The sequence below is a fragment of the Triticum aestivum genome, chromosome 1D (genome assembly GCF_018294505.1).
Source record: "Triticum aestivum cultivar Chinese Spring chromosome 1D, IWGSC CS RefSeq v2.1, whole genome shotgun sequence".
NCBI classification, from domain to species: Eukaryota; Viridiplantae; Streptophyta; class Magnoliopsida; order Poales; family Poaceae; genus Triticum; species Triticum aestivum.
Window position 1 is genome coordinate 384,935,780 of NC_057796.1, and position 22,211 is coordinate 384,957,990.

At 45.6% G+C, this 22,211-nt stretch overlaps 1 protein-coding gene across 4 annotated transcripts in view; it reads right to left on the bottom strand.

Moving 5' to 3' along the window:
• LOC123182272 (uncharacterized) overlaps window positions 1-19,148 on the bottom strand; it is a 36,821-nt gene extending 17,673 nt beyond the window's left edge. For 2 of the 4 annotated variants that reach the window (XM_044594784.1, XM_044594787.1), the window contains exons 1-7: window positions 19,018-19,148; window positions 16,808-16,843; window positions 16,563-16,701; window positions 15,978-16,236; window positions 15,635-15,866; window positions 1,660-1,810; window positions 1,349-1,555 (exon numbers count right to left, since the gene is read on the bottom strand). In XM_044594784.1, the coding sequence (XP_044450719.1) occupies window positions 1,349-1,555; window positions 1,660-1,810; window positions 15,635-15,866; window positions 15,978-16,236; window positions 16,563-16,701; window positions 16,808-16,821 (1,002 nt within the window). In that variant the 5' untranslated portion in view covers window positions 16,822-16,843; window positions 19,018-19,148. Of the gene's footprint in view, window positions 1-1,348; window positions 1,556-1,659; window positions 1,811-15,634; window positions 15,867-15,977; window positions 16,237-16,562; window positions 16,702-16,807; window positions 16,844-18,601; window positions 18,858-19,017 lie in introns of all 4 variants that reach the window. The other 2 variants (XM_044594785.1, XM_044594786.1) reach the window with 2 other exon arrangements.
• Window positions 19,149-22,211: the final 3,063 nt, after the last annotated feature.

Here is a 22,211-nt window from a genome sequence, read left to right on the forward strand (position 1 = left end):
TTTGGTAAAAAAATAAATTATAGTAGGCTAGAAAAGTTTCGGTTTAATTAGGTTTTGGTAAATTTGATTTGATTTGGATATGGGTAGGGAAAGGTAAGAAAAGCTTTGATCTAGTTGAGATTTTTGTAAGAATTGGTTTGATCGAGTTAATGCAGTATGTAATTTGGCAAAGCACCGATTTATTTTAGATTATTCCAAATTAGCCTATTTATGTTGGTTTTTATTTTGTGCCACATCGATTGAGATTACCAAAAATTAAGAGGAAACCAAAAGGGGAGGGACGTGGGGAGGAAAAAACCAAGAGAGAAGGTAAGGTGAACCTACCAACTTCCATTAATAGTTGAAGTAAATATAGTTGGCTAATTTCTACTATAACCACCCGTTCCTATGCCTAATAAGAATTTCATGGATAAAAGATCGGCCAATATTCCCTAAAAAAAGATTGACCAATCGACTTTCAATCTTCGGGGAAAACTTTGGTGGCCTGTAATCATGTTTACAACCTGGTGGATCTGGAAGAAGCACAACGCTCTTTCTTATCTTCATCGAGGTGGAAACCAATATTGAAAGCATGCTTGCACGATCAGGGTGAAGGCAAGAGAGACGGTGCCCAACATTTAGGCGTGTAGCGTTGTAACTTTAGGGTGTTGGCCATTCCATGGACGTATACATAAGCATACTTTTCCATCTATTAATCCATCAAGACGCAAAACATTCTGTGTGTTTTCTAGAAAAGTCTTGAGAAACCGATCGTATGGCAAATTAACAATTTTATTGCAACATTGGAACTTCAGCCCTATAGAAAAGATGGTCTGTTACCAGTTAAACTTCTCGAGACTCAGGAGCCTGTTAGAATTCTTCGTTTTTAGGTCATTTTGGCATGACTAGCAGTTTTTAGGTCATTTTGGCATGACTAGCAGTTTTTAGGTCATTTTGGCATGACTAGCAGTTTCAGGTAAGATAGGACAGAAGTGTAAGTGTGGCACTACAAATGTATGTGCACTCTATCACGAGCTGGACCGCTAGTATGTTTTGTTCGTACGTACTATAAAGTACTCCCTCCATCCGAAATTATAGTGCTAGGTACATCCGTTTGAGCGACAAGTAATTTCAGACAGAGGGAGTACTAGAAAGTAAGTCTACTACGCATATGTATCTAATGTTTCAGAAGAAATATTTTCAAATCAGGACATTGTCTCTTGTGTGGATATCGCTGTATCTCTTGGGTGAGTATGAAGTCAGGGTATGATAATAAGATATCGTGCTGCTAATAAGATTATTTCTTTTCTCGCATTTTTTTTATTTCTTCTAGTAAAGGAAATGCCAATATTCTCATATGTGATCTCACCTGTTCTGTCTGCCGCTCTAGGTTACCCATCAGTATTTCTGTCTGTTCCAATCTAGAGACAATGGACTGTATGGCGGGCCTTTCTTGTCGCTCACGCTTCATGCATTCCAGTGCTATCTGAATGCATGTCTTGACCTGTTCACAATATACTTCGAGTTGTCTAGGTGGCAATGTTGCGCGCATCTTTTTTCTCCAGTTGCCATGTACCTGGCACCGGAACATGATGTTATACCCATCTATAGCACAAACAAGGCAAACATGTTTTTCCAAAAGTGACGGTAATACTAGTATGAAGAACCTTTTGTCCTTACATGCTTAATAAACATTTTCTCTTTCATGTCATCAATTTTGGAGTAGCCTTCACGTCCAGCCATTAACTTTGCAATTATAACACCCAAACCAAATATGTCAAACTCTTTTGTCATCAGTCCTTGCTGCACATACTCTGGTGGCAAGTAGCCCCTGCATGTCATTGTACATTAAAAATATTATTCGGGTCAGGTAAAGAAACATAATATGTCCAGGCAATGTAAAAAAATGTCAAAAATTTGAGTTAACTAAAAAATTGTTTATATATGAATCTAAATTCTGAGAAACTGAGCCCATGGTGGTGTGCAATTTATGCATACTGACACTAGTAATTATGAAAAACACAACAATAGTATAATACACTTTTTTTCTGGGTAATCATAGAATACAGTGTATGCAAAATATTGGTAAACTGAGAAAAACTCATTTGAAAGATTATTATTCCAGAATGACTCGCAGACCCTAGGAAGGTCTTCACGTTATGCCGAAGATAATGATGGCTCCATACCAGGGCGCAGATGTAGCCCCTTGTCATCTTTGGCTCCTGTTTTTATGTTAGAGTTGTGTCGAATATTGTGTACAAGGTAGGTTACAGTTAGACTCTGAGTAGTATTGTGTTTACATAGGATATGGAGTCGTGTCCTAGTAGGACATTTGTATCCTAGGCCTCTTATATATAGTGGGGGTAGACACACGATGTAAGTATGTAACCTATGCCAACATAATAGCACCGGAACGCAGTGGAAGCCGGCAGCTTGTGCCGGTGTCCAGGGCGACCGGGTGCGGTATTGTAATGGTGTCATGGGGAGGAGCGCCCATAGTCAGGCCCCGGGGATGTAGCCATATCGCTGAACCTCGTTAACAAATCTCGGTGTCGTGTTCGTGTGATTGCTTGGTCCTCAGATGATCGACGGTATGCCTCGGATGATCGACGGTATGCCTCGGATTTATTTTAACAAGTGGTATCATGACAAGGTTTCGAAGAGGCGATGGATCGTTGATCTAGAGGTGAAACTACGGAGGCTGCGGGATTGAAGATCGAGTTATGTGTTTCGTCGGAATCGGTTGCAAGTAATGCGTCTTATTTGCTGGTGCGATCAGAAAGACGACAACGTATCCGATGGAGTCAATCACGGAGCAGCACAACGCACGCGGAAGACGACAGCGCACGCAACAACAGGCAACATCACACAAGCGCGTGGCAGCAGCTGGTGACCTAGCAGGCGGCGGGGGCGATCTGATCTTTTTGGTCAGGGGGGTTGACCGAGCAAGGGAGTGCGGGGGGCGCTCAAGGCCCAGCGCGGAGCGAGAGCTTGAGGCCCAGGTCTGTGGAGCGAGAGCTTGAGGCCCAGGTCTGTGGGGTTGACCGAGCAAGGGAGTGCGGAAGGCTTGCGTACAGGGGCAGTTAAAAAAAGGCTTTAGTGCCTGTCGACACATGCATACGGAACTTGCTTGCGTACAGGGGCAGTTGAGAGATGAAACAATTTGTCTTGCTGCTAGAGTACACGTACAAGTACTGGGCAATGGATATGAAAAATTATGGTGCAAGGAATAGGTATTTTGCATGGAAGTTTTTCTGTTAAGATTGTTCAGAGGGTTCAAAGAGTATGTGGAGAGGATGGCGACGTGGGGTTCAAAGAGTATGTGGCGAGGATGGCGACGTGCATATAAGGCTTGGAGGAGTCTGGAGTTCGTCGTGGCAGGATCATGCATACACAGGGCATCATGCAAGGCATGTAGATGTGCGGGCGGACGCAGGGTAGAGCATGGTTGCAGCCGAATAAGATCGGCTTGGTCGGACAAGCTAGTCTGACAGATCGACTTGGATGTCGGTTGGTACAGAAGATGGTGGTGAGATCGGCGTCGGCGACATAGGAGCGTGATACTGATGGTGACCGATTTCTGGGCGTGGAAACACGTGGTGCACATGCCCGAGGCTTGTGCGGCTTCGACAAGACTATGGCGCGGGATTGATTCAAGGTGTTGTATACACGGAGCTTGAAGTCGATGAGGCGCAGCGGGGTACTGATTCTCTACCATGAAGTCATGTTGAAGGTGGAGCTGAAGTCTGGAAGACTTCACTCAGTGCCGATTGAGGGGCTACGGCGTAAGTCGACAGAGAGTCAAAGCCTATTCAGCAGGAAAAAAGCGAGGGACACGTAGTTTGGACTAGAGCCCAGTGGTCTGATGGAAGCGTGAAACTCGTCATCGGTCGGTGATGATCGGTGGTACTCTGCAGTGGGGGTTGAGTGGTGTGGTTTCGCAACCCTTGAGACTCGACCGAGACAGCGGAGGCTCGACGCGGTAATAGCGGCGAGGCGTGCGGTATGCATGGGACATGGAGACGGGCCAGGGCTCTGGTAGCCATACATGTGGTGAGACAACTGCGAATTTGACTCGGGATGACTACAAGCAATGGTGAAATTCCTTCAAGTTTCAGACAGGCGGTCAAGAAAGGAGCGGTGATGTTGAGTTCAGACAACTCTTATGTGTGACACCCAATATGTGAGTTGTTCACTTTCACGCAGGTCAGTGATCAGTGTGTGATGACATTAGACGGATACTCTGGAAGTTGGGAGCACAAATTAGAGTAACAAGGAACTTAATTTTGCTCGAGTGTTGACTATGGTCAAGAAAAGAAGGGACTACAAGTTGCAGGTAGAGTCATATGGAGTCTTTGGAGTAGCAGCGGTGCTCATGGGATAAACTCAAGTCCAATGTACACGGAAATTTGACGCATTAACGAATTCAAGGTGGTGGAGAATATTCGCCAAGGTGGAGTTTGTTAGAGTTGTATCTAATATTGTGTACAAGATATCTAATATTGTGTACAAGATAGGTTACAGTTGTACTCTGAGTAGTATTGTGTTTACATAGGATATGGAGTCGTGTCCTAGTAGGACACTTGTATCCTAGGCCTCTCATATATAGTAGGGGTAGACACACGATGTAACCTATGCCAACATAATAGCACCGGAACGCAGGGGAAGCCGGCGGCTTGTGCCGCTGTCCAGGGCGGCCGGGTGCGGTATTGTAACGGTGTCATGGGAAGGAGCGCCCATAGTCAGGCCCCGGGGATGTAGCCATATCGGTGAACCTCGTTAACAAATCTCGGTGTCGTGTTCGTGTGATTGTTTGGTCCTCGGATGATCGACGGTATGCCTTGGATTTATTCTAACATTTTATGCAGTTATGAAATGACCCATTTTGATGGCAGCTTGGGCCGAAAACCGGGAAAGTTGAGGAGAGATGGAATGAGTAGTTATGCTTGTATGAAAAACAATTATAATCCCTGGAAGTTTTATGACTGGATGCTCTATGGGGAGTATGATTTTCAATCGATGAAATCTCATCTTCATTTCTAACATTTTCGCAAAACAATAAAATAAAAATCATCGAATATGAATGTCGTTCACCTGAGCTATTGAAATTTACTGCAAAAAACCTAATGTGGCTTAGTTTTTTCTCGTTGTTCAATGAGTGTAAGAATCTCCAGGTATACATCAAGTACGTAATTCAAGAATGCTAAATGAATAGGGTGGCTTTGCTTGCGAAGTTCTCCTGAACCCCCCGCGAAAAAAAAGTTCTCCCTGAACTAAACTAATGTAATTTTCAGCTATACGCTTCTTCTGAAGATAGCCTATTCAATTATTTGTTTCTTTGTAGGTTTTGTGATGGATCGCTAGCCTTTTCTAGTGACGGCAAAAATTTGGATCTTCTCTATAAATATCCTCTCCTAAACTTTCGTGGCTGCAACCATCATTATCCATTTCACACATCCAGTCGCCAGCCAATCCAAGGGAAAAAGAGAAGAGAGAAAGTGTTGGATGCTTCCATGTTCACTACTTTGATTCTTTGAAGGTAATAACTTTCCTTTCTTGAGTCCCTACACCTCAAGATCGCTTCTTTTAACACAATCTTATTCTTGTGAGACTATTCCTATGGATTCATGAAGGACCTTTGATTGAAGATCATTCAAGGGGTTCTTGTCGAGTGATTTTTCATGGTTTGTTACTCTTGGATGGTGTGCGCATCCTAGACGGTTAGGAGTCATTTGATATCTAATCAATTTTCTACATGTGAAGGAGTCAAGAGTTTGTATGGAACAGGAGATTGCCCACTTGGTGAAGATCTACCATAGTGAGGCTTCTAAGCGCAAACCATGATGGAATAGATTGGTTGTGCTTACTGGGTTGCTTAGTGATCGACACAATCGGCATCCTTGTGATCCTAGAACCTTTGGTTCAAAGTCTCCATCAACGTGCATGTACGATAGCGCCAACTATCCAACCACGGGGGAAACATTTCGTGTCAACCTATGTTTGCAATGAGTTTCCCATCCGGTTATGAGAACAATCCTAAGTGAGGAAAAAATTGAGTGAAATCTGATTGAGTTGTGATTGCATCACCGCAAGAACACAACTGAGCCTAGAGATCCTGCCTATTACTCTTGAAGAATTGCCATCTTCTTGATGGTTATGCGTCAATTTGTTAGCATCCAAACTGTGGATTCTACAAACAAGTTTATACCGGATGGAAGGCCACCGCAAGACCTACCATGTGTGATTGAGTGAATTCTGAAAACTTAGCTCAAGGATATTAAGGTGAAGTCTTCTGTGACTTTGGAGCAATGTGCTCAGCGTCTCCAACGAAGACGTAGACTTGTTGCCAACAATTTCAACTTAGGTAAACAAATACTCTGTCTTCAACTGCAATCTGGTTCTATCTCGGTCACTCCTCTACGTTTCAGTTAAGGTATTGTTCTTATTGAGTCCATACCCTTTTGTTTGTGACCTAGAGTTGAATCCATTATGTTTACGTTTTCTACAAAGTCCATCTCTAGTACTTCATATGTTTATGCTTACTCCTGCTGTTATTTGCTCCTGTTTCTTCATGTCTACATGTACTTACCGATGCATTTGTTACCATTGTTGTCTAGAATTATTCATGTATCTTCAACCTGTTCACTCAGTTTTAGTTCTAGTTCTTCCATTCCACTGATTACTCCTGTTTCCGAATAGAAAATTTAGAATATCATATTCACTCCATGTAGTTGATTTACCTCGTCTTTCACACATGTTTGATTGTGAATTGTAGAAAATGGCACAAATTGACCTTTTTCTCTATTTTCTGTCTGGACCCACCCATCAACACTTTTGGGACCATTTTGCCCTTAAGCCGCTTCATTTGTTTCGATTAAACTTCAGCGACCAGAAGCAACTACTAGACCAGCGTGGAAGAAACTGTTATGTTATGCTCCAAATTCAAGTATAAAGAGAAAGACTAACTACTGGTACTGCCGGTAGGCTGGCGCCCATGGTTTTTCCCCTTCGTGTTGGAGGGGTTTTCCACGTTAAAATTTCGTGTCCCTTGCTTGTTTTCGTTCTTCTCGTGTTGATTTGCCTGTCGTATCTCTAACAAGTGGTATCAGAACCTTGTTTCTGTCTAGGGTTTCGATGACATGGCATCGATGAAGTTCGATATTCCGCTGTTGGACTACGTACGACACGAGGTTTTCCTTGTGGCAAGTGAAGATGTGGGCTGTGCTGGCACATCCCGATCTGGATGAGGCGCTAGATGGCTTCGGTGGAAAAGAACCAAAGGTGTGGACCGAGGATGAGAAGCACAGAGATCGTAAGGCTTTGTCTTTGATTCATCTTCATCTATCTAACAATATTTTGCAAGAAGTGCTGGAGGAGAAAAATACAGCATCTCTCTGGCTGAAACTGGAGTCAATCTGCATGTCCAAGGACCTGACCAGTAAGATGCACATGAAGATGAAGTTGTTCACGCACAAGCTGCAAGAAGGTGGTTCGGTGCTAAGCCACTTATCGATCTTCAAGGAGACCATTTCTGACATACAGTCTATGGACGTAATGTATGATGCTGAAGATTTAGGTCTTCTACTTTTATGCTCTATGCCTAGTTCCTTTTCAAATTTTCGAGATACCATATTATATAGCCGTAATGAACTAACTATTGCTGAAGTATATGAGGCCCTTCAACAGAAGGAAAAGATGAAAGATATGTTGCAATTTGAGGAATCATCCTCCAAAGGAGAAGCTTTGCAGGTACGAGGCAAGCCTGAGCAGAAAAAATACTACTACAACAACAAAGATAAAAGCAAGGACAAAGGTCATTTGAAGTCCAAAGAATCTGGGAAGAAAGAATTCTGTAGGTATTGTAAGAAAGAGGGTCATCTCATCGATAACTGTTGGAAGTTGGAAAATAAGGACAAGAGGAACGGTACATGGAAACCTAAAAACAATTCCGATGGTGATGGTAAGGTCAATGTTACATCTGGAAATAAGTCTGATTCAGATGATGCTTTAGTTGTTTTTGCTGGCTGCGTTTCATGTCATGATGAATGGATACTTGATTCTGCCTGTTCGTTTCATATATGTTGTAATAGAGATTGGTTCAATACTTATGAGTTTGTGCAGAGTGGAGACGTTGTGCATATGGGAGATGACAACCCATGTGAGATTGTGGGCATTGGTTCTGTTCAGATCAAGACACATGACGGCATGGTACGCATGTTGATAGATGTGAGACACATACCAGGCATGGACAGAAACCCCATCTCGTTGAGTACTCTTGACGTCAAAGGGTACAAGCACTCCGGTTCAGGTGGAGTTTTGAAGGTAACAAAAGGTTCCCTCGTTCATATGATAGTTGACATGAATTTTGCTAAGTTACATGTTCTTAGAGGAAGCACTATTACTGGTACTGCTGTTGCTACTGTTACTTCTGATAAATCCAGTAAAACTAATATGGCATATGCGCCTTAGGCATACGAGTAAACTTGGCATGGCAAAATTGACCAAGAGAGAACTTCTGGATGGTTGCAACGTAAGTGAGTTGGAGTTTTGTGAGCACTGCATCTTCGGTAAGCACAAGAGGGTAAAGTTCAATGTTGTTGTCCATACCACAGAAGGTATATTAGATCACGTACATGCTGATTTGTGGGGACCTTCCCGTAAACCCTAGCTTGATGGTGCTCGTTATATGCTTACAATTATTTATGATTACTCCAGAAAAGCGTGGCCTTATTGTCTGAAAAATAAATATGATGTGTATGATGCCTTTAAGGATTGGAAAGTTATGGTAGAAAGGCAAGCTGAGAGGAAGGTAAAAAATACTTCGTACTGACAATGGTATGGAATTCCGTTCAAAAGCTTTTAACAGTTATTGCAGAAACTTGGGCATCGTCAGACACCACACCGTCCAGTACACTCTTCAGCAGAATGGTGTGGCTGAGCGCATGAAAAGAACCATCATCTCCAGGGCTCACTGCATGTTGTCCAATGCTCGCATGTGCAAACATTTTTGGGCTGAAGCCGCCTCCACCGCCTGCTACCTCATCAACAGGTCAACATCCATTCCACTCAATAAGAAAACTCCCATTGAGGTATGGTCTGGTACACCAGCTGATTATTCACAGTTGAGAGTTTTCGGTTCCACTGCATATGCACACGATAATGGAAAACTTGGGCCTAGAGCTATTAAGTGTGTGTTTGTTGGTTACGGTTCAGAAGTAAAAGGATACAGGTTATGGAATCCTGAAACTAATAAGGTTTTCGTTAGCAGGAGTGTTGTTTTCAATGAATCTGTTATGTATCATGATGATCTGTCCATAGATACTTTTGAGGTAGAGCCACAACAAGTTACTGTGTAGGTGAAGCACCTTGATGAGGAGGAAAATGTAATTGCTGGTTATGATGATTTTGCTCCAGATGCACAGGTTTATGATAATGTTGATGATGCTCCAGATACAAAGGTTCATGATGATGATGTTGTGCAACACTCACCCCCTGTTTTGCAGCGACAAGTTCAAACTCTTGTAGATGGCAGGACAAAGAGAGTCATTAAGAAAACTAACCACCTAACTGAAGAGTGTGACATTGCTCTTGCTCATTATGCTTTCAGTTGCGCATAACAGGTTGAGAACATCCATGAGCCGTCCACATACACTGAAGTGGTTGCTTCCGGTCACCGCGAGAACTGGATTGCTGCTATGCATGAAGAGATGCAGTCACTTGAGAAAAATGGCACATGGGATGTTGTGCGCTTTCCTAAACAAAAGAAGACCGTTCGTTGCCAAATGGATCTTCAAAAGAAAGGAGGGTTTGTCTCCTAGTGAGCCCGCGAGGTTTAAGGCAAGGTTAGTGGCTAAGGGCTTCAGTCAGATACCAGGTATTGATTATAATGATGTGTTCTCTCTAGTTGTGAAGCATAGTTCCATTCGTGCATTTTTTGGTACCGTTGCTATGCATGATCTTGAGCTTGAGCAGTTAGATGTCAAGACTGCCTTTCTGCATGGTGAACCGGAGGAGGATATTTACATGGACCAACCAGAGGGTTTCATAATGCCTGTTAAGGAGAAATTCGTTTGCAAGTTAAAGAGGTCACTATAGGGTCTGAAATAATCTCCGAGACAGTGGTATAAAAGAATTGATTCATTTATGATAGCTCATGGATTTAAGAGGTCTGCATATGATAGTTGTGTTTACATTAAATTTGTTGATGGATCACCTATATACTTGTTGTTATATGTTGATGATATGTTGATTGCTGCCAAGGGCAAGAAAGAGATCACCACTTTAAAGATCTTGGTGTTGCTAAAAAATTCTAGGTATGGAGATTACGAGAGACAGAAATTCTGGTTTGTTATTTCTTAGTCAGCAGAGTTACATTAAGAAAGTTCTTCATCGTTTTAACATGCATGATGCTAAGTCAGTAAGTATTCCCATTGCTCCTCATTTCAAATTATCATCTTCTCATTGTCCTAGTAATGATGAAGAGTTTGAGTATATGTCAAGAGTTCCATATTCCAATGTTGTTGGTTCTTTAATGTATGCCATGGTGTGTTCTAGGCTTGATTTGTCATTTGCAATGAGTTTGGTCAGTCGATACATGGCTAACCCTGTTCTGGGTTAATTGGATAAATGCCACTCAAATTCTGGCGATCCCGAGAAACACCATTGCAATTTCCAAACTTTGAAAAATGCCACTGGAAATGAAATGGCATTTTTCAAAGTTTGGAAATTGCAGTGGCATTTCTCGGAATCGCCAGAATTAGAGTGGCCTTTATCCAATTAACTTAAAGAACATTGGAAGGTTGTTCAGTGGATTTTCAAGTGCCTTCCTGGCACTTCCAATGCTTGTTTGAAATTCGGCAAGACTGGTGAGGGACTAGCTGGCCATGTGGATCCAGATTAGATTTGGACAAGAGAAGGTCCCTTATAGGTTATGTGTTCACTATTGGTGGTTGTGCCGTGAGTTGGAGGCTCTGTTTTCGAGTCACTCGACTAGTCTCGACTAGACACGACTAGTCTCTGTGTCTGAGTCGAACGACTCACTTATTTTGGGCCCCCACCTGTCATGCATTTTTTTAAGTATTTGCTTGGCCCATCGGCCCATCCCACCCCTGGAAACCTATAGGTCGATCCATTCCCCCTCACCCACAACCTAACCCTCTCCCTGGCGGCAGCCTTCCCTCCTCCCCTGGTTGCTGCTGGTGGTGTGCTCCTCCCCTCCTCCTCTGGTTATATGTTCATTGGTGGTTGTGCCGTGAGTTGGGGGCTCTGTTTTCGAGTCGCTCGACTAGTCTCTGTGTCTGAGTCGAACGACTCACTTATTTTGGGCCCCCACCTGTCATGCATTTTTTTAAGTATTTGCTTGGCCCATAGGCCCATCCACCCCTGGAAACCTATAGATCGATCCATTCCCCCTCACCCCCAACCTAACCCTCTCCCTGGCGTCTGCCTTCCCTCCTCCCCTGGTTGCTGCTGCTGGTGTGCTCCTCCCCTCCTCCTCTGGTTACTGCTGCTATTGTGCTCCTCCACTCCCTCCCCTGGTTGCTGCTGCTGTTGTGCTCCTCCACTCCTCCCTTGGTTGCTGCTGCTGTTGCACTCCTCCACTTCTCCCCTGGTTGCTGCTACTGCTTAACTCACGTCGACTCTTCGACCGTGAGTCTAGACTAGTCACGACTAGTCCAGAGTCGCCCACCCCGAGCGACCCGTCGACTCATCGACTCGAAAACCTTGGTTGGAGGGCAACATTGCAGCCAGTAGTTGCCCAATCTACCACTGAAGCAAAATACATGGCTATTGAAGAAGCATGTAAAGAATCAGTTGGACTGAAAGGTTTGTATACTGAAGTTTGTGGACACAATTCTTGCATTAATCCATTTCGTGACAATCAGAGTGCCATATACCTCACTAAGGATCAGATTTTCCATGAGAGAACAAAGCACATTGATGTCAAATACCATTATGTTCGAGACATTGTTGAGCAAGGTGAACTAAAGGTATGCAAGATTAGTACTCATGATAATCCTGCTGATATGTTAGACAAAGCTAGTTCCTGTTGCTAAGTTTGAGCTTTGCTTAGACTTAGTTAGTATAACTCACTAGTCATAGTGGTTGTTTGGCGCCGAAAGTGTTTTTTCTTTGTTGTTCAGGGAGGAGGTTCTCATTCATGCTACAAGATGGAATTTGTCTCAAGGTGGAGTTTGTTATGTATAAAGAGAAAGGCTAACTTTTGACGAGCGAGCGGAGCGAGGCCCGTCGCTGGTAGGCTTGAGCCGATGCTAGCGAGTTTGAAGTTAGCCCATGTGGGCCGCCCCCGACAGGGACGCCTGGGGGTGCGGGGGGCGAAGCCCCCGTGGTACGGATTATATATATCCTTTGTAAGCTGCCGCATGAGATAAGTTGATTAGTTGTAAATCCCCGACGTTTGTAACCTCTCCCGATATAGTGAAGATTTGCTGGCTGGCACCTATGGTTTTTCCCCTTCGTGTTGGAGGGGTTTTCCACATTAAAATCCCGTGTCCCTTGCTTGTTTTCGTTCTTTGTCGTGCTGATTTGCCTGTCGTCTCTCTAACAAGAACAACACTGTTGCCTCACCCACCGTGCTTCCCCATCCGGCTTGCCGACGTTCCCTGCCAGCATTGCTTTGTTGCTTGCAAGGTATCAGCCCTTCACACATGCCGGATTTGTCTCCACATACAAGCTAGCCCTCCACGTGCTCTGGCCGGCCGACGAACACCTAAGAAAGCCCACCACATTCTTTGCCCTAGCCGGTCGACACAGAGCATGCAACGCTAGCTCTACCTATGGTTGTGGCAGAGTACTGCTCGGTGGCTCTACTTCTAACAATCTGCCACCCCCTTCAACGCAGACGAACACAATGCTTATACTCCGATGAAGGATTCCAAAAGGAGATCTAAGCAACCATGAACAATATTCATACATCACACGCGTTTCACATAAGTAAACCGTAGCCGATTGTGTGCAATACAATGTACATCGCACATGGTTTCTTAGCGAAGCACATTGCACAAGGTCACTGTTAGAGTTATAATATAAGTCATGTACCCCTTTGTATTTATCCCGTTGTATAAAGGGTTTCCTGCATATGTTCCACACATGTACATGTATATATATCGGCCTATGGCCTCATGGGAATACAAGTTGCTTATTCCTAACATGGTATTAGAGCCTAGGTTTAGGTCTTCTCAGACGCCGCAACTCGTCCTCATCTCCCGATAGTTTTTTCTTTACGGCTGCCTCCGGCTGCCGTGTCTTCCTTCCAGCTGCTCCCTGTTCCCCACGTCGTCGCTGCCCTGCTGACTGCCGCTCCGTCCGGCTCACGGCCAGGATCAAAGTCGCCAAGATCGAAGCCGGTTCCGCTCCATCGCTCCTTGCCAACTTCTACTCGAGCTTGGATCGAAGCTGCTCCAACTCGTCGCCCGCAGTCCCCGATTGGATCGAAGCCGTCCGCCCGTTCCGTTCCTTCGCTCCTAAGCTGCTCCAACTCGTCGCCCGCAGCCCCCGATTGGATCGACGCCGTCTACCCCGCCCTATCTTCCGCTCGAGGCCAGATCGAGCTTCTGCTTCCGAGGCTCGTCCACTTCTGATCGAGCCGCCCGCCGCTGCTGCAGATCGGGACTCCTGAACGTCTGCCTTCTGTAAAAAAAATGTCTGCTGCATCGGGCTATGTTGCTGTCCCTCGCTGTCCGGTGATCTTCGATGGTACTAACTACACCGAGTTCGCTGGCTTCATGCGCATTCACATGCGTGGCATCCGTCTCTGGGGTGTTCTTTCTGGCGAGGTTTGCTGTCCACCACGTCCGGTTCCTCCGGTGGCCCCTACTCCGCCGACTCCACCGGTTCTTCCTACGGACACTAATCAGGCCGCCAAGGATGCGGCTAAGCTTGCTGATGAGACTGCTGATCGTGCTTATGATGAGAGGGTTTTGGCTTATGAGGAGGCTCTTCAGACGTATCATGGTGCTTTGTCTGTTTACACCCAGTGGCTTGATGATGATGCTCGTGCTGCAGCTGTTCTCACTGCTAGTGTTCTGCCTCAGTTTGCTTCTGAGTTTCTGGGTCTTCCTACTGTCTTTCAGATGTGGACCTGTCTTCGTCAGCGCTATGAGCCCTCTGGTGATGCCTTATACCTTTCTGTGGTTCGTCAGGAGCATGCTCTTCAGCAGGGTGACTCTACTGTTGATGACTTCTATGCACAGAGTTCTGCTATCTGGCGTCAGCTTGATTCTCTCCGCAGTGCTGGTTGTCGTACTTGCCCCTGTTGTCAGGCTGTCCAGGCCAATTTGGAGTTTCATCGCGTCTACGAGTTCCTGTCTCGGCTCCGTAAGGAGTTTGAGCCCCGGCGTGCTCCGTAAGATGTCGATGCTTTCGCTCAGCCACACCATTCTGAGCATGAGCACCCGGACAAGAGAATTGAGAGAGAGTTCCAAACTCCTTACGGAGCTATATGACTTTCTCCAAGGTCTACGAGTTCCTGTCTCGGCTCCGTAAGGAGTTTGAGCCCCGGCGTGCTCAGTTGAATGAGCTCACCAAGCATATTGGTGTTGATGCTTTCTATGTGCGTGTTGGTGTGCAGGATCAGGTTATTGCTCTGCAATATGTGCCTTCCGAGTTACAGTTGGCGGATTTCCTGACGAAGGCCCAGACTAGAGCACAACATGGCTTTTATCTCTCCAAACTCAGTGTTGTTCATCCACCATGAGTTTGAGGGGGGGTGTTAGAGTTATAATATAAGTCATGTACCCCTTTGTATTTATCCCGTTGTATAAGGGGTTTCCTGCATATGTTTCACACCTGTACATGTATATATATCGGCCTATGGCCTCATGGGAATACAAGTTGCTTATTCCTAACAGTTACTATAGCTGAGGCATGTGTGATCTCTGTATCAGTGACAGTTTAACCCTAACTATACGTGATGAGGTCTCTTAAAATAACTATTCTATACTAGTGAGTCACGAAACATCAAGGTTCATGATGTCACCACTCGCGTCTCATTATTGCCGCCTACCACTGAAAAGATAATCCATCTTGGTGAGACCTATAGGACCACAAACATATGGTTTGATCACGGTGTGCTAGGGGTAGAGCCCCTTCCACGAATCACCCGAGCGATGCATGGTTGGTCCTCGTATAATATTTCAAACAAATATCACTATATGACTTTCTCCAAGGTCTAATAGGATTCAATAAATACTTTTCTTCTGTTATTTACTATTTAATTAATGAACTATGGAAACACAAACTAGCAAAAAAACGTGAAAACACAAAGAAAAAAGAGGCCGGTAAAAAGGGAACATCTTTCACATGTGGGAACTTGCTCAGCTTTGCAACGCCTCAAAGCCAATAGCCGGATAGAATGTTTTGGCATGAGGTAGCTATTTATTGTAGTTTGGTCAATCGCTGTTTTGTTTGCCTCGTTTTTTCCTTTTCTTTTTCCTTTCTTAGGCAAAGTTTTGATCTCGTACTGTATGACTTGGCTATTTGCCGACGTGTTTTTTTTTTTTTGTGTGTGTTGGTGTTGCTTGTGTGCATTCTACCTATGCAGAGGCCGGGTGTTGCTCATTATGTTTATATCCCCTTCATTTTCAGTCAATAAATCCATCATTTATCAGAAAAAAATGAGTTAGCTAGCTCTTACCATGTACCGACGGGACTGATGGTCTTTCTTGTGTTTTCATCACCTAAGAGTCTTGACAAGCCAAAATCTGCAAGCTTTGGAATCATATCTTTATCTAGCAATATGTTAGCAGGTTTTAAGTCCAAATGCCATATTGGAACCTCCAATCCATGCCGAAGATATTCTAAACCCTGACAGGTCCCTTTAATTATTTTGTATAGTATCTGCCAATTAAGTCCCAAGCAAGGATCATCTATAAAAAAAACACAGAAGAAAGCAATACAGTGTAATCCGCTGAAGAAGAAGCATGTCGACTTTATAACATGCTCAATAAGTAGAATGCCATGTGCACCAATTTAATTACCAGAAATATACTCGGCAAGGTTACCATTACATACATACTCGAAGCAGAGCGCTGTATGCATCTTTTCAGCGATAACTTGCTTCCCATTATATTCTGCAACAACTTTCTCTGATTCGTTGCAGAAACCCAATAGTTCAACAACGTTTTGATGCTTGAGCCTCCTAAGGTTCTCAAACTCCTTTTCAAACTCCTTATTATCAAATCCAGTCATGTTCTGAAGTACCTTCACAGCAATCTCCTCACCATTTTCACGAGTACCCTGTTCAGCAACTCTTTAGTACCTTATAACACTGACATCACTTTACTGTTACATGCAATTTAGGCTAATATTGCTATTTTTTTATTAAATTATTACAAAGTAGTAAAAGTTACTACTTTGATAGTGCGGATATTGTGCTTGTTTTAATGAATATCAATATCGTTTCAGAGAAAAGATCTGAAAGTTCAAGTAAAGTCAATATCACACATTTCAAACATATCTATTGTAGGTTTGTACCGATTATAAATTTGTCCCACGGTCCATACTTAATAACAGCGGATATATTGTTTCTACATTAAAGACAAAGAATATGTACATAGTCATACCTTGTAAACTGTTCCGTATGCACCACGGCCAACTATTTGAGCCTCATCGAAATCATTCGTAATATCTTTTATAAATTGGTACGGTAGCTTACGTGGCTGACCATGTATGTTGTCAACCTTGTTCCCCGTGCCACTGCTCCTTGTTAAAAAGAGAATACCTTTGGATAAGAACAAGTACATGTCTTTTCTTTTTACCTTGAAATGAGAAGTCACAAAACATAAGTTAGGAGAAACATGCAGCTTACTTGTCCTCTGCCATTCGTCCTCTTGAGCTTTTGCAACTGCATGTGCACAAAAAAGTTGTGACAATATAAAAAGAGATATTACATACAGTACAGTTAAGATCTGGTGAGCTAATGTTAGATACAATATAGTTATGAAGATTCCCTCTTGTTTTAATTTGCTGATTGCCGATTAAAAATGATAGCATCTAGGCAATTGAATAAGATGGGGCCCTGACGTTGTAAATTGAATAGGAAGACTTCGTTTATTAAGACTCGTAAGTTTTAATACTGTCATGTAAACAATACAAGCTTCCAAAAAGGCACACTTGTTTTATCTGACCAATTATCCAACTGGAAAATACTAAAAAGAGCAGATAGAGATGTTAAAAGGTTGTTTTCTAAACCAAGGTTTGCCTCATCCATTAATTAACAAGAAGAGAATTTCCCAGTCAGATTGTGATAAACTGGGCAAAACCATCACAGACACCCCACCTCATGCGGTCTACTCCAGAACTATGGATCCACGTGACCACAAAGGCAGAGCTAAAAATACGCCCAACATGAGACGATTGCAATCTGTTAACACTTGAGTCACAACATCACCATCAATTCGCTGCAACAAGAGAACATGTCGACAAAGACGACAGACAAATCGGAGCCCCCGGATGCAGCGTAGAAAGCTGCATCATGAAACCACCTGCGCCTCTTCATCATCACCACCCTTCTTGCCTTTGCACTCGTAGGATTTCTTCTTGCGGGTGTCTGATTGCTCACCCTCCTTGCATTTGTCCCACCGAGCATTTTCCCTCAAGAGACATCCAATTGCCTTTGATTTTTAGGATCCAAGTTAGTTAGGAATTCACAAAGCTTGATGGCAAACATGTCTCCGAGGCAACAGCACTCCGGCCACATCAACATCATCCCCCATAGGAACCACATGCCTAATGGACCCAGTCGAGTGTGTGGCAACAGTGTCAGGAGCAGCACTCCCCTCCCCTCATTTGCCGACGCCTGGCCAGGCTCCAAGGGAGGAGTAGTGAGTGCCCAAGCCACGATCAAGGGCACAAGCAAGTCCATCTTCAGATGCTCCGTTAACGATCGTAAACCAGCCCCTCACACATCATTTCTAGCTCAGCCATGATCTGCAGCACCGGAGCCACAACCACGGCAACATTATCACCCAAAGCAACAGGATCACCCACAACGACAAACGCCCAGGAATCACGACGATCAAACTTAGGCAAAGGTGTGACATCTATGCGGACCTGATGGGGAGCTGTAATTTGCCAATGCTCGGGTGCGAGGCGGGACAACAAGGACGTGACAGGGCCTGCCAGTGAGCTAAGTGGCGTTGCAGTAATCTCGTGCCCGATGACCATTCTCAAGGCAATGGTAGCACTGAGAAGGATCTCTGCAATCTGCTGCACGGTGACCAATAGCAAGGCATACCACCTCAGTTAGTGCGGTGAGTAGCTCCCTGGGTGTACATTAGTGCGGCGACGAGCTCTAATATTTCGGTCGCCGCACTAATGACCATTCTCAAGGCAATGGTTTTCACTTTCAGTGAGATTTCGGTGAAATTCACTGAATTTCAGTAATTTCAGCAGACACTGAAATATTACGTTTCGGCCAAAATATTTCAGCAATTTCAGTATAGCACAACAATTCCAATATTTTTCAAAATGTTTTCTAAAATTTTCAAATTTTTAATTGAATTCAAGTGAATATTTCGGTCATTTGGCTGAAATGGAAACTGAAATAACTAAAATTCACTGAATTTCAGTGATTTCGGTTGGTGCTGAAATTTTTCTGAACCTGAAATTGAAAACCACACGTAGTGGTTGCCCGTAATGCTCAGGATACTCGACCTCACTCGTGCGGCAAGACGTCGCGGGTGCCAAGGTTATTGCCGCTCATCCACATCGCCATCCCCGGTTGAGCTGGCGGAGGCGGCGGAAGGAGACGGCGAAAGGGGGCAGAGCAGAGAGCACATGACGTGGAACCCGGATCCGGCCTCGCCGGACGCGGAGGAGGCTGGAGCACGGAGATCAGGCGCGGCGGCTGCCGCCCGCTGTCGGTCGCGAGAGGTTTCCATTGTTAATTAAAACTTATAAAAAGGTTGAGAAGTTGTTTCAAATCAAGTCGCGTTGTGGATAACATACGCACCAAAGAGAAATAATTGAAGACCAGACACAAGAGACAATGGCAGGCTCAGATCTTGAACTACATACCAGATGTGAAGAGAGGATGACCATGCGCTCCGACTCCTCGGTCCTCGGTCCTCACTCGTGTATCAGTAGTGCTAGTAAGCTCGAAAGGCAAGCTTTATGCGCGGCCGTCCACTTCCACAGTATTCCCCCCCCCCCCCCCCCCCCCCCACCCACCACTCCACCAGCATCCCGATCTTTCAGGCCCGATCGAACTGGCCTCAAACTTTGACAGAAATTACTCTGCAAATGCCATCGTGTGCTTTCGAGAATCCAGAGTCACCTTTCCTCCCGTGACCCATGTCTTCTCGTTTCGCACGCTCTCCTGAGCGAGCGGGTCAGGGTTTCCCGGGGCCCGCCCCTCCCCCCGGTCGATTCTCCATCGACGCGCTGCTCAGCCCCATCTCCGCCGCCCACCTCGCCGCCTCCACGCTCGTTCTTCAGATCGGGAGCCGTCGGCCATTCCTCCACCTCGACGGCGTCAGCAGTGTTGGCGCCGCCTCTCGTCGCAGCGCCGCTCTTCTTCTTCCTGTCAACTCTCTCTTCTCTCGTATATGGTTTCTCACAAGAACACTCTCATGAACACACACGTACACACACGCTCAAGGAAGAAACCAGCACCAGCTTTGCCGAGAGCTCTCCTCTTGGTGACACAAACGCTACATTTTTTCACAGCCCTCCCGGCCTCTCTTTCTCATTTATCTCTTCAACTTAAATAACCAGTACAACATGCTCGTACTAATCGGCCTCCACGATGACCACTAACCCACGTACTAGCACGTGACCCCATCTCTCTTTGGATCGCTAGCTACGTGATCTGCACGGCCGGCGGCAGCGGCTAACAAACTTACCCATGCAAACTAAGAGCAACTCTAGCAGATCCCGCAAAACGCGTTTGTAGTTCGCACAAAACCGCTTTTGCGGGCCGGCGCGGGCTGACACAGATGTAGATCCCAAAACAGATGTGGAGTATGCTTTTTTACAGGTCAGCTATGCGGGTTTTGCTCGGGCACCAGCGCAACGACTCGCAAACAGAAAAACTGCAAATCTGAAATTTGTCATAGGGTTTCACAAACAAGTTCAAATTCAAATGACATAAACAGTTTGCGCGTAAATAAAAGTGAAGTTCATTACGCAAAAGAGGGCATGCAAAGGTATGCGCCCATGTCCGGCATCATCTTGGGGGTCGATTTTCACTCCGCGCCATGGAGTCCATCTTGAAGTTCATCGGCGCCACTGTAGCCACCTCTGTCGCTTGTTCCAACTCCCGCACCGAAATCATCCACATTGACACTATATGGAGCAGAGAAAACATCACCGGAACTGGCAGACGGACCGGCCGAGGCGACCATTCTTCTCTTCAAGATCTCTCTCATTGCCATATCATGCCATGTTTTGGTGACGTCGTCCATGTCATTGCGGTTCATTGACATGATCTTGTTCTCTTCGGCGAGCAACAATGACATCGATTTGTTTTCAGAGGCGCGTGCTTTTCTCTCCTCAGTTGCAGCTTTGCGCAGCCCCTCTTCCTTGAGCATTTGCCATTTTTCTTGCTTCTCTTTTGCCTTCTTCTCGGCCAACTCTTTCTTGATCTCCAACGACTTCAACAACATGAACTCGTCTGATTGCACCATGGCATCAATCTTCTCCCTCAAGCTCGATGCTTCTTGCTCTCTCTTCATCTTCTCTTTAGTCTTCTTGTCGCCATCGGGCTTGTGCAAATTTCTTGGGCCATCATCATCCTCATCTTCATCCATGTTTGTAAGTGAGCCTTTTTTTGTGGGGATTCTTTGTCGATCAACTTTCACTTCTCGCACTTTTGAAGCAACTCCCAACAATGCTCTAATTTGAAGAATCTGACTTCCGAAGCTTCCATGTCCTTGTATCTATGTTGAGCAATCTTGTCCTACACAATATGAACAAAGTGATGCAATCATTTCTCATGATACATTATGATGATGCACAACTTGAACAAAGGCAAAGCAAACTCACATAGTCGGACTCCACGGTGCCACTTGGAGGTGCATTGCGTACTTGCTCCAAGCAAGCTGCCCAACGGCTGCACATAGGCTTGATGTTCTCCCAACGACCTTGAAGCGACCGAAATGTGCGTGGAGTCCTATTGGGGTAGTTTTTCATAATGCGGAAGTATTGATCTTCGATCCTTTGCCAATATCTCTTGGCGGTTTGAGAAGTACCCGTGCATGCATCAAGAGGCACCGCACTCCATGCTTTGATCAAAGCTTGATCTTCCAAGATCGTGTAGTTCTTCGATCTTTGGCTTTTCCCAGTTTTTGCTTGTGATTGCTCAAATGCTTCCGCTTCGATCTCCTCCAACTCGTCCGCACAACCATGGTCGTCCACGCCGCCCTCCGTTTCATTGTAGTCGAATGGTTCGAAAGGGGCTTGATCAATGTCACCCGCGTTCGTGTCCAACAAGTTCACGAACTCGGTTGTTGCATTGTTCGAACCACCGCTATAGCGAACGATAACAAGTCACGAGCTATCGAGAACAATGGCGAAAAATGAAAGAGAATCGCCGAAGACCGAAGAGATATACCTTCCGGCCATTTCGTCGAACACCTCGCTCGCGGGGGGAGCGGCACCGTTGAACGGCATCGCCGGAGCACCTCCTTGCGGGGGGATGGAGTGAGAGGTTGAAGAAGATGGCTTCCTTGAAGCCGGAACCTTCCTCCGCTTTGCGCCCGCGGCCTTGCCGGCCTTCTCCGCCGCCGGCCGGGATCGCACTGCGGCATTGGCGCCCGGAGCGCGGACCATCACGGCGGGGGCAGCTGGATTCCCGCCCTGCACAACCACGTTGCCCTGCCGCTTGCGGGCAGGCGCGACGTGTGCTTGGGCGACGCCGGCGGGGCAAACATGGCCAGCGACGAGATCCGCCCGAGGGGAAGGGACGTGCGCGACCTCGACGGTGACGGGGGACAACATGGGGTCGTCCATGGCGGCGAGGGACAACCGGGGAGGAGCAGCCGGAGCTTCCGGGGGGGGGCAATGGTGGCGGAGGATGCACGAAGCGGGAAAGGGCGCGCGGAAATGTCCCTCTCGCCAAATCTCGCGCCGGATAGGGGTTGAGCTCGGGTCGGCCTCCCAGCCCGTGAAGATAGAGGTTGGGGGAGAAGATTTGCCGCGCCCCGCAAAAAAAATTGCGGGCCGGTGCGGGATGCGGGGTCTGGTCGTGCAGATTTTCTGACCCCGACCCG